Source organism: Carcharodon carcharias, chromosome 9, assembly GCF_017639515.1.
Source record: "Carcharodon carcharias isolate sCarCar2 chromosome 9, sCarCar2.pri, whole genome shotgun sequence".
NCBI classification, from domain to species: Eukaryota; Metazoa; Chordata; class Chondrichthyes; order Lamniformes; family Lamnidae; genus Carcharodon; species Carcharodon carcharias.
The window spans coordinates 27831420-27849667 of NC_054475.1; the positions used below are offsets into that span (position 1 = coordinate 27831420).

At 44.1% G+C, this 18248-nt stretch overlaps 1 protein-coding gene across 4 annotated transcripts in view; it reads right to left on the reverse strand.

The window, feature by feature from the left end:
• Positions 1 to 18248, reverse strand: part of kif21b (kinesin family member 21B) — a 183830-nt gene that overhangs the window by 11389 nt on the left and 154193 nt on the right. For all 4 annotated transcript variants that reach the window (XM_041196211.1, XM_041196212.1, XM_041196210.1 and 1 more), the window contains 3 exons: positions 12369 to 12549; positions 2574 to 2738; positions 1557 to 1674 (listed from right to left, as the gene is read on the reverse strand). In XM_041196211.1, the coding sequence (XP_041052145.1) occupies positions 1557 to 1674; positions 2574 to 2738; positions 12369 to 12549 (464 nt within the window). The remainder of the gene's footprint in view (positions 1 to 1556; positions 1675 to 2573; positions 2739 to 12368; positions 12550 to 18248) is intronic.

An 18248-nucleotide genomic window follows, 5' to 3' on the forward strand; every position in this document is an offset into this window, starting at 1 on the left:
TATGTCCCGTAAAATCCCCATGGCCCCTCATGCCTCCCAAACTATGGCACATCAATGCCCATTCACCCACCACCCACTGTATAGAACCATTCAGCCCTATAGGGACAACAGGATGTGTCAAAATAGCTTTTTAAAAAGCCATTCATTGATTAACTTTCCACTGAAGGCCAACAAAAGTGTCAATCATCCAGACCCTTTAAACTGTTAATAGTCTAAACTGCAAGGACTTCAAATCTTTTTATCTCGTGTAAATAAACATTGTACAAGGATTAGGAGAGATCAGAGAACCAGGGCTGTCAATCAAACAATGGTTTCCCAGGAGCTCAGTACTCTAATGGTTGTCTGGGCTCTCCGCCAAGAACATATGATGAGGTTTGGCTAAGAGCCCAGAAATCAATGAGGACACAGAAACACCTGAATCCCAGGAAAACACTGCCTGATTGATAGCTCAGCTTCTCTGACCTCTTTGTTCAATTGTACAATGTTTATTTACACAAGGTAAAGAGATGTCAAGTCTTTGTAGTTTCAAATATTAATATTTTAAAGGGTCTGGATGATTGACACTTTTACTGACCTGTAGTAAAAAGGTGATTTTTTTTCAGAAAATGGAAAATTATCAACATATAGCCACTTTTAAAAGTTTTTTTTACACACACTAGCGTCACTATAAAGATCATTGCCTCTATATAGTGTAAAATGGGTGAATGAGCATAGAAGTAGCATAGCTTGGCATGAGGGGCCATAAGGAGTGGGTTGGATATACCTTGACATGGAGGCATGTAGTGGCATGGATGGGCATGTGGGGGGTGAGGGCGTGTGAGGGCGTAAGGGCTAGAGGGCCTTAGTTTTTTCATTATAACGGGACAAAGTCCTACAGCACTGAGGTGGACCTTTCAAACAGCCCACGTCAGCACCCGGCAGATCCTATGGCTGCCTCTGAACTCTTTTCCGGGTCGGCTGGCCCACTGCAGCCTGGACCTACGACCTCACAATGAAAATACCATCCTTCCTGGCACTTTCTCCTGAGATGGGCAAGCTGAGGCAGGAATTTTCCTGACTCCCACTACCGTCTCGAGGATGAAAATTCAGCCCATTATTTCTAGAATGGCTGTTTTCTGAAACAGCCAGTAACAGTTTGATCTGTGAACTGAAGCTAGATCATCACAATGCCAGCTGTAACAAATGTGTGCTTCAGTAGGCAATAAACCTGCTCTAAGATGAATTTCTACAATAAGGTTAAACTCAATACCAATTTAAAAAGATAATACCGGTTTCAATCTGAACTGGTCTTGTATAACCCGGAACATCATTGAATTTTGTTAATCTGGCAAATAATCCATAGTAACTTGACTGTATAACATGATGCTAAAATATAATTAAAATACTGCTCATTTTTCATTACACCAGTAACTTAATGCTGCAAATGACAGAAACCTAAAGGGTAAATTGCTACTCTCTCCATCTTAGATTTTAGTCTAAACAAAATGAAGGGCTGCTACTGGGAGTGCATGAGGTAGTGGTTTATAATGCTGTGTTTAGATCTCAAAGAACATTACCTTCACATAGTGATCTTTGGATCCAGTGATGATCAGGTCATGTTTTGTTGCCATTCTCTCCACTGTGAGGCACATCACTGGACCAATGTGGCCTGTGAGTTTCCCAACAGGTTGAATTCTACATGAAGACAAAGAAAAAAAACTAATACTTGAGAGGGCCGGACGGAGTGAAGTGCGTGAGACAACTAAGATTCTGCAAACCGAGGAAAGCAGCATTCTGAAAGAATACAAGCTAGTGTAACAGTTGAATTACACTACAAAGCAAAATTCTAAGAAAAAGAAATAGCACTTTATTCCCCTAAGTTTTATGATCCATTGAAATTATTGATTTTTTAAAATTCTCAGGTTGTGAATTAATTAGCAAGGCTGGCATTTATTTATCATCTGTGGTTATCCTTGAAGGTGGTGGTGAGCTGCCTTCTTGAACTGCTGCTGTCCATGTGCTGAAGGTGCTCCCACAATGCTGTTAGGCAGGAAGTACTAGTATTGTGAACCAGTCGTGATGAAGGAATGGTATCCAATTCAGGGTGCTGTGTGATTTGGACAAGATCGTAGAGCCAATGGTATTCCCATGCACTTTGTGCAAATTGCTGCTGTATTCTGTAGATAGTACACACTGAATGCTCGTGGTGGAGGGGATTGGTGTTTAGGCTAGTATATGAATTGCTGATTAGGTAATAGACTTCTCTGTCCTGGAAGATGTTGAGATTCTTGAGTGTTGTTGCAGCTGACTCCATCAGGCAAGCAAGGAGCAGTCTGAATTTTGCCTTGTATATGTTTGAGTGGCTTTGGGAATCAGCAGGTGATTCATTTTTTGAAGGACAAATCCTATTTCATAAGTTCATCATCTTTAATATAGTTTTTAAATACAAAGAATAATCAATAATGAAGAATCAAACATATTAGCTGTACATTTTATTTAAGAATCTCCAATCTCATCAAATAGAGAAAGGTTAAAATTACTTGTACACAACATAAAAATAAAACAATGAAACATGTTCAGGAAAGGTGCCTTACTTCTTAAGATCCCAGATCCGAACAGAGTTGCCAGTAGCAGCATAGAGGAGTGTGCCAGCAGGATTCAGTGCAATCTGATTGATCTGGTGCTCACCTTGTGCAATACTCACAGTGCGACTGGCTGTGCTGGCACAAGCATCACCTGAAATCACCTGACCAGAGGAACTGATCATAGAAAAAAAGAGATGGTTATTTGTCTTCAAACTGTTGCACATTAACATCCTGGAATCTGTCAATTTTATTTCATTCATCCTCAATGACTCCATGAAGTGGCTTGCTACTGTTGTAGTATCGCTCTAAGACTGATGTTCCTTTAAGAAGCTCAACATGCAGAAGAAACAGGTACTTGGATGTCACCATGTGTCCAGGAACCACTGTTTCTCTCTCTCTCTTAGGCCTGTAGTATTCTAGACAATAGGATGTGTCTTAGAAATTGCTCTACTGCTTGTGCTCATTTAGTTATAAATAAACCCCACCAGAGATCTGCAAGCAAATGGAATCTACATACCTCTTTTGTGTTTCACATAGATAGCACAAGGATATCACTACCTGGTGTGCAGTGGTGATTGTTTTCTTTGAAGTGAAGAAGCAGAACAAAGGATACAAGCTTGAAGACCAAGGGGAGAATCAGCAGGCAAGGCTAAAAAGCATTCCAGAAATTCCCACGGTACAGAAAACAGATGAAAACAAGCACCAAAAACGGAAAAAACAAGGCTCACTTACTTTACAAGCTGTGAGTACCTTTGGGCTCAGCAAGTCCAGGCAAGCAGCCAACTGCCTCAGGATTGCGCTACTTAAAGTAAAGCGCAGTTGAACAGAGCTGAGGGCACAGAGTTAAATACAACACAAAGAATAGAAAAGGCATGCCAAATACAATGCTGAAAGCACGCGAGGACTGCAAAAAGTAAACTTATAAAGCAAGGGAAAAAACAAAAAGCAGAGAGCACAGCAAGTACATTGCTGGAGGCACATAAAACATTCCTGTACGTCAATAGTGTCAGAAAATCCAAAAGGACAGCATAAGAACATTCCTGCATACCAATAGTGTCTGAAAAAGCTCAAAAAACAGCAGTAGGATGGATACCAAGACCCCCAGCATGAACTGGAAGGCTACAGATGTCCTGCCTGAATTCAAACTTTTTAACCAAAGAATGCAGCTATGCTTCATAGACCGAGCAGTTGCAGAACTGGATAAGCAAGCCATGAAAATACTGAAAGTAACTGGTGGCAAAGGGTTACTCAGAGTAAATACATCTGGCTTATCTGAAGAGGACTAAAAAGATCCTACAAAGATTTGGAAAGTGCGAGATCAGCTTCGCACAAGAGTAAATTTTAGAATTTATTGCCTAGAATTGATGCCCTACAAGCAACAGCCACAGGAATCAATAGACCAATTCGTCAGCAGATGCTGTAGCAAGAGCAACAGACGCAACTTTTCAAAGACCAAATTGACGGAGCAAATAATGGAGCTGGTGATTGCCTCAACACTTATTGAAGCGTTCCAAAGGGACCCCTAAAAGATCACAGCATTGATGCGCTGCTAGGAGATGGAAGGAAGCATTGTAGCTGACAACAGCATCCACAGCACTAGGTGCAGCTAACGGTATCGGCTCAATACAGGCCCCATAAACAAGAAGCTCTGTGGTAAGTGCGGTTTGTCGCATCCACCCTGAAGCTGCCCTGCATTCCAAGATCTGTGCAAGGCATGGGGTGCAAAAGGACACTGGGCCCACCTATGAAAGAAATCAGACTCCAGGGATAGAGCCAGAGGGCACAATAGGAGACAAACAAACAGAAGATAGGCGCAGCAGCATCGCAATAACAGCAAGGACAGTGCCAGAGACCTGTGCAAATGCAAGCCCCGATTCGAAGGTCACAGAAAGATAGACCCAAGTCAAGAGCCAGAATGGAACAGCTTTCGACTAGAGGACAAACAGACTTTTCACATTGTCAATGTAACGTGTTGTGTGGATGGAGTCAAGCTTTTGCCACTATCTACGTCATATGCCCAAGGAAAGTTGGCAAACATAAACTCAAGATGAAGACTGACATGGGAGCTAGTGCAAATATCCTACAAGTCTGAATCTGAAAAACATGTATCTGGACCACTGGAAATAATGGTACAACCGACACTTGCTAAATTGACTGCATACAGTGGGTCCCCAATTGCTTGCATTGATAAACTAACATGGAAACCACAGGTATTTTACCTGGTAGACACAGGTGGACCAGCAATGACAGCTTGTATGGATCTCAACATTGTGATTATCCACGAGACCACCAAGGTACCAATGGCAGCAGACGAGACCCAAGAACATTCACATTACATCAGTAGAGGAGCTACAACAGTTGTACCCAGACAGGTTCGACGCCAAAGGAGGTTTCAAAGATGATGCTGTACCGCACCTCAGAGGAAACACAATTCCATCAATTGACCCTCCCAGAAAGTGCAGCGTTCACATACAAGGAAAGCTTAAGTGCGAGCTGGATGACATGGAACATAATGGCATCATCCACCATGTGCGTTACCACAAAGACTGGTGTAGTTAAATTACGTGCATTCTAAAGGAGGATGGCATGATCAGGTTATGTCTAGAACTGAGACGTCTAAACCTCTCCCTAAAGAGATGCTCACACAAGATTCCAAGGCTGGAGGACTGAATCCCAGATTCCCAGGAGCTAAATTCTTCTCCAAACTGGATGCCAAACATAGGTACTGATCAGTCCACTTAGCTAAGGAATCTCAGAAAGTCACCACCTTCAGAATACCATTTGGAAGATATTGCTCCCAGAGACTACCTTTCGGCTTATCTGTCAGTCAAGATCTGTCCAGCAGCATACGGACAAGATAACAGAAAGTATGCCTCGATGCCTATGCATTGCCGATGATATTGCTGTGATGGACAAAACCAAAGAAGAGCATGATCAACATCCTGGAGGTTACCATTGACCAGAAACTGAACTGGACCAGCCATATAAATACTGTAGCTCCAAGAGCAGGTCAGAGGCTAGGAATACTGCAGCGAGTAACTCACCTCCTGCCTCCCCAAAGCCTGTCCACAAGGCACATGTCAGGAATGTGACTGAATGTTTCCCTGGGTGAGTGCAGCTCCAACAACACTCAAGAAGCTTGACACCATCCAGGACAAAGCAGCACACTTGATTGGCACCCCGTCCACAAACATTCACTCCCTCTACCACTGATGAACAGTGGCAGCAGTGTGTATCATCTATGAGGTGCGCTGCAGAAACTCACCAAGGCTCCTTAGGCAGTACCTTCCAAACCCATGACCGCTACCATCTAGAAGGACAAGGGCAGCAGATACATGGGAACACCACCACCTGCAAGTTCCCCTCCAAGCCACTCACCATCCTGACTTGGAGCTATGTCGCCACTCCTTCACTGTCGGTGGGTCAAAATCCTGGAGCTCCTTCCCTAACAGCACTGTGGGTGTACCTACACCGCATGGATTGCAGCAGTTCAAGAAGGCAGCTCACCACCAACTTCTCAAGAGCAATTAGGGATGGGCAATAAATGCTGGCTCAGCCAGTGACGTCCACACCCTGTCAATGAATTTTTTAAAAAATCTTCACGCACTGTTGGCAGTAGCTCGCTGTGAGGGGCTTGTCTTCAACAGCATAAAGCGCCAGTTGAATGTGAGGCAGACAAATTTCTTTGGCTCCCTCTATTCAGGTTGCAAATCAATCCCAATCTAGCCAAAGTTGAAGATGTTAGACATGTGCCTACCCCACAGGACAAAGAAGACCTACAGAGATGCCTTGGATTTTTCAACATCTTGGCACCATACATGTCAAACTTTTCTGACAATTTGAGAGAGCTACTTAAGAAAGACCGACCATCTGTGGCAGGAAGGCGACCAACATACATTCAAGTCTCTCAAACAATCGTTGCCAGCAGACACCTGCCCCCTATAATAGTAAGACCCAAGGAAGAAGACAATCTTCGAAGTCGGCGCCTCGCAGAAAGGACAAGGAGCGTGCATCTGCAAGATGGCAAACTGATTACTTTCAGATCCAAAAGCCTATCTCAAGCACAATCCAATTATTCCAACATACAGCTTGAGACACTCAGTCTGGTATTTGGGATCACAAGATTCCACACTTACCTGTTCAGTCAGCAGTTCACTGTTGGAAACTGATCACAAGCCGCTGGAGGTGATCTGGCACAAACCAATGACAAGTGCATCACCTCGACTACAACAACTCCTCGTAAAAGTACAGGGATACGACTTCATCGTTTGTTACGAACCTAGTACTAAAATAGTCACCTCTGACACGCTGAACAGATTGCAGAATCTGAACAAGAATGCAGACATTCCACTGGATCTCCAAGTCGATAGCATGGACTTTGAGGTGGATGATGTACTCAAAATCGAGCTATTGCATTTTGGTCAACCCAAGTATGATCAACCTCAATCAGAAACAGCCAATGATCCACAACTGAAGACACTGTGGAAAGTTATCATAGAAGGATGGCTCAACATGATAAGAGAGCTGCCAGTCAACCTCAGAGGTTTCTGGCAGTACAAGGATGAGCTCAGTATCTTGAGAAGCATAATTTTCAAAGGGAAACAAGTACTTGTGCCTGAAGCTCTTCAACAGGACATATCGTCACAACTACACCAAGGACATATGGACATGGAGTGAAGAAGATGGCTGGCACGTGATATGGTCTGTTGGCCCGGGGTTAACAGTGACATCAAGAAGTTAGTGAAGATGTGTGAGGCATGCCAGAGCCACCAGCCACAGCCGTAGCAACATAAAGAACCTCCACACCATCACGAGGCTCCTTGGCCCAAAATCGCCACTGAGCTATTTACCATAAATGGAGACGACTTTACCTTAGTCACTGATCACTTCGACAAATTTCCAATTGTCAGACAGGCAGGCACCTGTTAAGTGCATCCGTGGCAGACACATTGAATGCAAAATTCAGTCTGTTTGGTATGCCTGATTAAATAATTTCAAACAATGGACCACATTATATGGGCAGACCTTTCAGGGACATGTGTGCCAAATGGGGCGTGAATCATTTGACAACCTCACCACACTAACCCCGATCTAACGGCCTCACTGAGTGGATAGTCCACAACGTCAAATCACTTATCATGAAGTGTAGGACAACAAAACAAGGAACCATAACTTCCTTGGAGTGGCAATCAGAGTCAAATTGCCATTCTGTGCCCACCTACCTACGCCAAATTTCTTCTCTGTCTGTCTTGCCCGACCTTCCAACTCAGGCCAGGCATGATGCAGGCAGCTCAGCCATCTCCGAAGTCCAGCAAAGCCCAATTGAAGGAGGACTTCATTTTTTTTTTTTACAGCACTTGCTGCCATAAATGTTTAAAGGTCCCACTGAAATTTACTAGGCCAGGGGAAAAATAAGTGCCCAAGGTAAGTGAAAAGGATATGAGGGGTGGGGGTGTTCGGAGGTTGGGTAGGGATGGGGGAGGGGGTCATCCATCAGGGGTGGTGTGGGGGTAGTCGGACATTGGGAGGGTTTTACAGCAGGCTGGACATTTGGGGAGGTTGGGTGGGGGGGTCAGACATCGGGGTGGGCTGTGGGTGGGTTGGACATCGGGGGAGCTGGGGGGTTCAGACATCGGGATGGAGTGGAGTGGGCAGACCATTCAAGGAGTAGGAAGCTTGGGGGGGGGGGGTCGGACGCTGGGGGGAGCATCTAACATGAGGTGGTGGTGGTGGGGGGTCAGACATCGGAAGGGGCTGGAGCAGACTGGCCATTCGGAGGGGTGGGGGCTGGGGGTCAGACATCGGTGGGGGGATCGGGGGTGGGGTTTCAGACATTCGGGGCATTGGGAGCGTTGGAATTTTGGGGCTATGGGTCAGACACTGGGGGGGGGGGCGGGGTGATGTCAGGTTGTGGGGTAAGAGTCGGGCCCGTTTGGTGAGGGGGTAGGGGGTTGGTGTCGGGTGAGAAGTGCCGTGCGGGTGGCGGGAGTCCCATGAGGGTGTCAGTGGATGGGGAATACCACGGTGGGGGTGGTAAGTCAGGGGTGGGGAGTCCCCCAGGGTGTCAGGGCTGTTGGTTGGGGGGGGGGGGGGGGGGGGGGCAGTGCGGTGGAATCAGTGCCTTTACAATAGTCACCCAGAAGTTAGAAGAGGTTTTAATCCCTCTAACTTTCTCCGAGTGAATACTGGTATAACTCCGGCGGAACCATCTGACATTTGCAATTTAAATCTCATTTTCGGATGGTTCCCAGAACAACGCAATTGTCCAGAGGAAGTTAGCGCTTCTGGGCAATTGCCATGCAAACCCTTACCCAGGAACTTCCCAGATGGACTCCCCAGCACTTCTTTGGGGTACTCCCCAAATCCAATGCTGGGGCGCTCGGAGGTTACAGCCCAAGAATTTCGGTGTCACAATATTGCACCTTTGAGCTATACCTCTGGATTTGGGATTACCATCACCAGTAGAGACCATGTTTGGAAGACAAATTGGAATGATCTTGCCAAGCCATCACCTATCCAAATTCTGCGAGATGCAGGATGCACTTCTCGATAAACAAGAAAGGATGAAGATGATGCATGCAGGTGTGGAACTACCTCAGCTACATGTAGGACAGAAGGTCAGGGTCGCACACTCCACAATGGGAACATGATTACCCACATAAGTATCCAAAGTGTGCAGTGAGCCCAGGTCTTATGAAGTCATAACATTTAACAAAGCAACATTGAGCAACAGAAGCCAGCTAAGAGAAATGCACAACATGCCAATTGTGCACAGCCAACACGAACGAGCACACCCAGATGGTGACAGTGGGATGGAACATTAACACACTGACAACACAGCTGTGAATCAAGAAAAGGAAAGGGCAAAACCCCCACTTCTCCAGAAAGTTACACCATGACAAGATCTGGAAGAGTTGTCAAACCACCAAAATGATATGTGGACACCCAAACTTCCAAATTTGTAAATTTTACACTCATTAACTTCTGTACGCAAAGCTTACAAAACCTATTGTTGTATAGCTAAGTTCACTATTACTCAATGTCTATGTATCTTACTTGTAATGTACAAGATTTATCTTTGGAAAAAGGGGATGTTGTAATATCTCTTTAAGAGTGATGTCCCTTTCAGAAGCTCAAAATGCAGATGCGCTAGGTACCTGGATATCATTATGTGACCAGGAGCCACTGTCTCTCTCTCTCTCTCTGCACTGTAGTAGCCTAGACAACAAGATGTCAAGAGTTTACTCTACTACTTGTACAGATTTAGCTATGAATAAAGCTCACCAGGAATCCTCAAATGAAATGAATCCACATACCCCATTTGTGTTACATATAGATAATACAAGGATATCACTACAGCTGTCTGCAAGCTTATCACCCAATATTATCCCAGAACATGAATGTGAGCTGTTGTTAGACTAGGAAAACATGGTAATAAATTGACATCCAATTTGCATTCAATCAGATGTGTTCTTGCTCTCCTTACTTCCAACCAGCAACTGAGCTCAAATAATTGGTAATTTTCATTTAGCTGATATAGTAAAATTATATGAAGTCTTGTCAAGTTGCTGACTTAGTCTTACTTTCTTGAACTTCCTCCTCCCTAAAAAATCTTCATTTAAAGTGGGTAACTAATAGCAAAGCAAGAAGGACAATCATTAAACTGATTACATTAATCAATTTTAAGTATTGTTTAAAATTTTGAAAGGCACTCTTTGCTTGGTTGTATACATTGTCTTCAGTGAATCTGACACTTCAATTATGTTTTGACCCCAGGCCCACCAAAGTAGTTATTTTATCCTATACTCTGTCTCCTTCCTCCCAAACTCATGTCACTTGGTTACCTTCATGCATTTTTATTTTTGCTAATAAGCTCTTAATCAAGACATTATCAAATGCCTTCTGGAAATCCATAAAGACAACATCCAAAGATAGCACCCTGTCCAACATGTTAGTGCCTTACTTAAAAAAAATTAAACTAGGATTAGTTAGATATGGCATACCCATCACAAATTCTTACTGACTTTCCTTGATCAGCTCATTCTTCTTCAAGTAGTCAGTCACATTCTGCATGATGATGGATTCCAGTTACTTTCCCTGACAGTTAAACTGCCAGGCCTATACAATCCTGGTTTTTCATTCCCTCTCTTAAATAATGGAGGGAGATATGCAATTTTCCAGTCCAAAAGCACAATTTCTGAATCTGGAGGGCTTTGTGGGACACCACCAAGCACATACTCCAGACTGAAATTGTATATCTCACAAGAATTCTTGGTATCTGAGACCCGAAGTTTCTGCCCAGCAAACCCCCCCCCGCCACCCAAAGGATCTTCTGGTCCCATCCAAGATAATGGGTGTCTGAATGGCTCACATCTGCTGTGGGGGAACCCATTGTGGCGGGGGCCAGAGAATTCCAGCCTTAATAATTCTTTAATTATCCAATCACATGCTTTACATCTAGATTCGTGTGGGACTTTTTTTTAATTCAGAGGGCTTTTGTGTAAATTTTGCCAAAAGCATACTGCAAATTGAAATAAATGTTATTATTTACTGCATTGATGAAGTCTTCAATGAAATTAAGCAAGACCTTCCACTTCTGTACTCATGTTTTTTGTTTCCTATTATTTATGTTGATCTGTTGAGACTGCAATTATCTGCTTCAAGTTTGGGCAGTTTTTAAATAGCATCACTATGTGTCTTTGTTTCCAGTCCTGTGGATCCTCAACCATGCCAATTATTCTTCAACATTAATGGCCACTTCCCTGCAATAGTCTCCTCCATCGTCCCAAGAAATAAGGCCCGTAGGACTTGTTAATCATCAGGTCCCTTTTAAAGTATTAAACATCCATTGCACATTTTAAAATCCCTTGGGATATGGAGTATAATAGTTCAGTAGATTAATATTATGCTTATTACTGAATAGTTCTAGAAAATATATTTAAGATTTCAGCTATTTTGTCTTCTATAACTTTACAACAATTTCTATATTTTAGTCGTCTAACTAATTATATTTATCCCATTTTCTTTTTCCATTTTACACATCTAATATCCTTTTCCTCTACTCCTCCTGGAGTTCTCTCCTTCCTTTTATCCTTTCGATATTTCAATTTTTCTTTCTTACTCCCCTTCAATTTACCTATTCATCTATTCTGAGGAATGTTTGTTTAGTTCATACTTAATTTATTTGGTATGTTTAAGATTATACATTTCATTTCCCTCAATTGAGCAGTCTTTCAGCATACTTCCTGGCTAATGTTGATGTTACTCTCTTATTTGTTTGAAGCTTATATTTCTACATTCATTTTTTTCCTGTCCCTTACAGATGCAGACTGTCAGATAACTTTAAATATAATTATATATCCAACAAGTGCAAGTTAATTAAAAATGTAACAAATAGGTAACTACACAAATAAACTCTTCTCTGAAAGATACTTCAATCAAAGATCCTGTGTGGTAGGAATGCTTTTCAAGCTGCTGATATCAAGGAAATAACATTTGCAAAGACACATTCGCGAGATTTAAATAATGGAGTAAAGCTAGATTGGCATTCTGTTATTTTACTTAATGAGCTTGAGATTTTCAAGAGCTTTCACTTAGGAGAATACAAAGTGGGGCACAGCTTCTACAGAACATGTGGGGCACATGTTCTGTAGAAGGACCAGATGGGCTGAATAAACATCTCTTATTCCATGTTTCTTACTTTTTTAAATTAATAACCATAAAGTTCAGTAATAATCAGTGATGGGGTTTAACATATATGTGATGAATGGTGTGCTCCCTTAGACCATAGCGTGAGTTTCTTACGTTAGTGTCCTGATGCATTTGGGGCTCTCTCGGATGTCCCAAACCTTGATGTACGATGTGGAGACTGTAAACACAAGGCTGGAGTAACTGCAGTACTTGACAGAGACCACATTGTTCGGATGCCCTTTCAGGGTACTGATTTCCTGTCCAGTGGCCAAATTCCACACTTTACAAGTGCGATCTAAATGAATTACAGATTGTAAAATTAAACAAAGAACAGAAAATTCAGAAATCCAAAATTAAGAGTTTTTTCCCCCACAGATACTCAAGGAAATTTAAAACAAACGATAATTTGACCTCTGATTTTAAGTTAGAATTGCATTATTAAACAAAATCTCTCAATTATCAAGGAGGAACATAGACACCTAAGCCAGCAAGTAAGAGCGACTCTGTCAAACATCAGATGAGAGGCATCCTCTACATGGTCATACACCTACACCCAGCCGCCTAAAGTCAAGGAAGAGCTTCATGAGCATTGTTGTTCCATTACAATCAACCCCATCTGAAGCCCACATTGCCTTGTGGAAAGACTGGTTCGCCAGTCTCGAACAACCCCCAGCGATGGAGATTCTACCAGATGAAAGCCTTCCCCCAGGAGTTAATTGCAACTGGGCAACCTGGAAGTGCCTTAACAGACTTAGGACTGGTGGTCATTCAAAGGTGTCACTAAGCAAATGGGGATATACAACCTGCTCGACAACTTGTGAATGTGGAACTGAGCCACAGAACATGGAACATCTCCTGCAATGAATATCGCTAGAGGAACCCTGCACTGTTGCAGATCTTGCCGAATTCAACAATAAGGCGCAAAAATGTGTCCAGTTCTGGCTGGGCCATGTATAGACTGTCTGTGGACACGAAAAGAAGACGACCTAAATTACCACATGAAAGTCCTCTTGATGAATAAAGGAAACTACTTGCACATTTATCTGTGTCCTATCACTGTCTTTTAAATTGCTGGTTAGAGGCAACATAGCAACAACAATTTTGTAGAACACCTCCCTGCAATAACATAGGCAGACACTGTCGTTGAGCAATCAACAGACTATTTACTGCACCACAAGAGGAGAGTTTTACACAAAATTTCTATCCTGGGTTGAGTCAAGCCAATAGTTTTTTTTAAAGCATATAGCTTTTCTATTTATATTAGATGTTGCTTTCTATATTTATTGGTTACTACATGAGACCCCTCTTACTCCATTTTTTCTTTATTCCCAAACCTCAGAAGTAACCCTCTTTAAACAGCTCCAGAGACCTATAATTTCACTGCCTAAACTTTGATATTTATTAGTTTGACACTGTTGGCATGGCTTGATGTCCAACAGTGTGGTAACAAACAGACTAACATTCACAATTCCTCACACACTGGGGCCTCAATGTCAGCCAAACAATCCACGAGGTGGTGAAATGAAATGGAAAAGGAAATTAATCTGCACCACTCCCTGCCACCTTCAGCCAGCTGGTTACATCATGGTATTGGCACTGCTCTGTTTACATGACGATATGTTATGAGAGGGAATTAAGTGGCAAATAGAGAGAAAAATTGTCTTTAACCATGTTGTAAATATTGTATCTGCATAAATTGAAACAATTCAGTAGCTCTTCCTTAACTGAATATTGCCGGATTTTAATTTTTACAATTAAATTATGCTATACCATTTGGAATTATATAACATCATAAATACATTCTTTATAGTAATGCTAGTGATTTCATCACAAGTAGCAGACAATCCTAAATGGTTTATGTAATCAAATGAAAGATTGTTCCTTTCAATGTCAATATTTCTATAATCAATTTTCAGGAACTGACTGTGATTTGCAATCAAAAGGCACCCAAAATAATCAACTTATTTTCAGCAGAAACAATTCTCGTCAAATGAATCTTGCAAGGTAATCTTGTGCTAACTCAATGTTCAATGTAATATATGACACAAACTGCAGGAAAAAATATGATCATGTGTGTCAGATCTGGAAATTGAAAGCAACTTGACAAGTCAGAATAAATTGTAAAGGCAGTTGCCAAAAAAGTGGAGTTGAATTAAATGGATTGAATATACTGAAGAAATAATGGGAAGCAAGGGCAGAATTTTCTGTTTTTGAAACTAAGTCCTGCAGCAGGCAGGTTTCACAGCACGTTTCCCACTGGTTGGAATGGTGAGAAATCGTAGACAATTCCGTTCTTGGAAGCTTATTAATTATATACGGGCAAATATCCCTCCAAATCACCTGGCGGGTTGGGAATTGAATCATCCACCCGGCTGTTACCTGAAGGTCTGGATGCCATATTTAAATGCCACCCGAGCACACACATTTCACTCTCTCCAGCCCAGCTGTCCCCAGGAGACTCGCAGAGATGTCTGAAAACCAGACGAAGAAGGCTGCAAGCCAAAAGAAGAAGGCTGCACCCCGCTTCTGTCTGACATCCTCAAGGCCTTGATCTGAGAAGTGCTGCAGCATAGGTATAGGCTTTATCCCAGGTATGGCTCCAAGAAGCACACCAGCCTCACCTATCTGACCTAGGAGGCCATTGCAGAGGTGGTCAGCGTGGCTGGCCATCGCACCCGCAACACCATCCAGTGCAGGAAGAGGATGAATGATCTCATCCACTCCACCAGGGTAAGTCATCCTTCAACTCCCTCCAATATCAAACTCTCATCATGGCATCATGTATTCAAAGGGCTACTCTCTTCAGGGATCTCACACAACCATTGGCAAGGGACACATATCACCCACTGATTGTCTCACTGAAACTTTCACATCATCACCATCCCACCTATGCTGCATACACTCCATCCTCAGCCCCTTCCAGGGAGGACTCACCACGCACAGGGTCATGCATGTTTCCAGATTTATGCTCCACCCTTTCTCCATCACATTCCTTTCTTTTGTTTTCATCCAGGACAAGCTGACCCACACAGCTAGGAAAGATCCCAGACAAGGGGAGGGTCAGCCGACATAGTACCCCCCCACCCCCCCTCCCCTCCACCTAGTTTGAGGAGGATGCTGCGGAGCTGGCTGGAGATGACAGGGATCGCTCCTGTGGGGAAGGAGAGATTGGCTTGTCCCAGCAACCTAGTACGGATGACATCTCCATGAGTTCATCACATCCTGATATTAACAGTGAGTGACATGCAATATTGTAATCTGCCTGCTCATGAACTATAACTCTCTTCTCTCCTTTATAGGCACTAGCAGATCTAGGCAGATGAGGAAGGCCAACATAAGCTCCAGCCCCTAGACCACCTCGGATGACGAAACTGAGGAAGCCACTGAAGAAGAACCATCATTGCGCTCACCTGCACCCTCCACCAGTGCAGAGACAGACACCTCGGTGGGTCATAGCTCTAGCTTAGGCTCGGACACATCTACTGGAAAACACCTCACTGACACGTCCTCACAACAGTTGGAGGCAGGGACAGCTCAGGTATCTGGCACTCAGAGGGCTTCTGGAGACGAGCCATCCGTTGAGACTGATTCATACGATGAGTTTCTGTGAGCGGCCATCAACACAATGCTGGAGATTCAACGAGAGGCAGCAGAACATCATGCAGAGATGCACCAGCCATTAGGCAGGCTGGAGTGAAGGGTGGCGAAGTCTGTCCGCATTCTGCTTGATGTCATGGCTCCAACATGTGAGCATCTTGAGGCCATCTTGGGAAGGTTGGCGACCACCATGAAGACCTTGGTCCAGCAGGTTTTGCGCTCAGCCCTGGCTTCGGTGGCCACACACATTGGTGGATGCCATCAGGGTTCAGGTGAAAGGAGGACTAGGCACCTTGACCTCCCTTCAGGGACGTGTTCACCTTAAGGAGTCATGGAGGGGCCCTTGGGCACCCACAGGGAGAATGAGTGTCAGCCAGACACCTCGGGAGCCTCCTCTCAGGACGTTCCAAACGGTGTCCAGCCACTCCAATTCCCCTCTGCCTGTGACCCCATCCACTCCAGCTTCTCAGGCTGCTGAGGGTGCATCTGCCTCTGAGCAGGTGACCCTTATTAGACCGCGGCTCTCCTGGCCTAAGCCACCAAAGAACATCTGCCGAAGTCATCTCAGACATCAGGATCACAGCAGTAAGCAGGCTGCCTCCACCTCTGATGCGGATGTCGGGACTGCACCCAGGTGTGGTAGTAGTTAGGAAAATTAAGAAATATTGAAATCACTTTTGGGTCATGGGTGTGCAACACTAAAAATATTGCACTTGTGTTAATACATTTGTTGTTTATGTGAATGGCTCAGTCAGCTGAAGGTCTTGTGATTACATACGTATGAATCCTCTTATTTCAGGGTTTAGCCATCCTCCCACTCAGTGATAGTCTCCCTTTGTGAGATTCACATTAATGTGATGTCAACCTCACTGGAGATAGTTCCTGCACCCTTGTGTGATATCATGGAGATGTGTTAAAATGTTATTATTGGGAGTGTGAGATTAAATCGCTTGTAACCCTTCTTCCTGATGTCACACCATTGTGTGAGTGCAGCCCAGCAGCCTTGAAGGATTAGTGGCACATGTGACTCCTCAAAGTGGTAGTGCCAAAGGACAAAACCTGGACAGGAGGATGATATCCCCAACCACGTCCTCATCTCACTATAGCTTCACATTAGTTTCTCATTAATGTGGTGACGACTGCAGCAAATAAGTCAGGTCAACTCTCACTTCCCAGAGCGAGCGCATACAGGGTGCACCACTGACCTTCTTAGAGATCATGGCCTGGCCAATCATGAGGCTGGAAGGTGCAAGTCTGAATGTTGAACTTGCTCTGGATGTGACTGCTTGGACATTCCTTTCAATGCAATGGAATGGCATTAAGGGACAGAAGGAATGTGGTCATCTCCCGTTGCCTTCACTTTATTTATCCTGGAATCTGGTGGCAATTAAATTGGCACGGGCGCATCTTCCATCTGATGGCTTGTCCTGTGGAAGCTGACCCTCATCACCCTCTTCAGGTTCCTGGCCCCCCTGCTCTTCATCCTCCGAGGAGTTTTCATTCTCTTCCATTTCTCCCTCTGCAAGGGATCTCTCCTTTGCAGCACAAGGTCGTGAAGGGCGCAACACACAATGATGATGCGGGATACCCTATCTGGAGTGTACTGCAGTGCACCGCCTGAGCGGTCCAAACATCAGAAGTGCATCTTCAGAATACCAATAGTCTGCTTGAATCAGGACCGTGTGGAGTTGTGAGCTGTGTAGTACCTCTCCTCCGATGCACTCTGAGGCTGACGCACAGGTATCATGAGCCAGCGTTTCGGTGGGTTCCCCTTATCCCAAGCAGCCAATCATGCCCTTGGAAAATCTGGGGCACCTGGGAGTGACTCAGGATGTATTGGTCACGGCAACTCCCAGGGTACCTGGCATAAACATGCATGATGCGCTCCTGACGATCACATACCAGTTGAGTATTGATGGAATGAAAACCTTTACAGTTGATAAACATTAGGGGATGCTGCCATGGAGCTCTTAAAGCCACATAGGTGCAGTCGATTGCATCCTGCACTCTCGGAAAGCCTGGGATAGCTGCAAACCCATTGAATCTCGCAGCCTGGCTATCTTCATCAAGTGTGAACCTCACATAGTGATATCCCTTGCTGTAGAAGGCATCTGTGACCTCCTCAATGCATCTATGTGTGGTGGACTGCGAGATGCTGCACAGGTCCCTTGTGGATCCCTGGAACAATCTGAAGGCAAGGAAATTGAGCGCAGCAGTGACCTTCAAAGCCACTGGCAGGGGATAGCCTCCCACTCCATGAGGCGTTAGTTCCTCCCGAAGAACGTAGCAGATATGATCCACTATAACTCAGACCAAGTGCAGACGTGTGCAGCATTGTCTCTCACTCATCTGCTGATAGGACAGTCTTCTTCAGTAGACCCTTGGTCTAGTGAATCG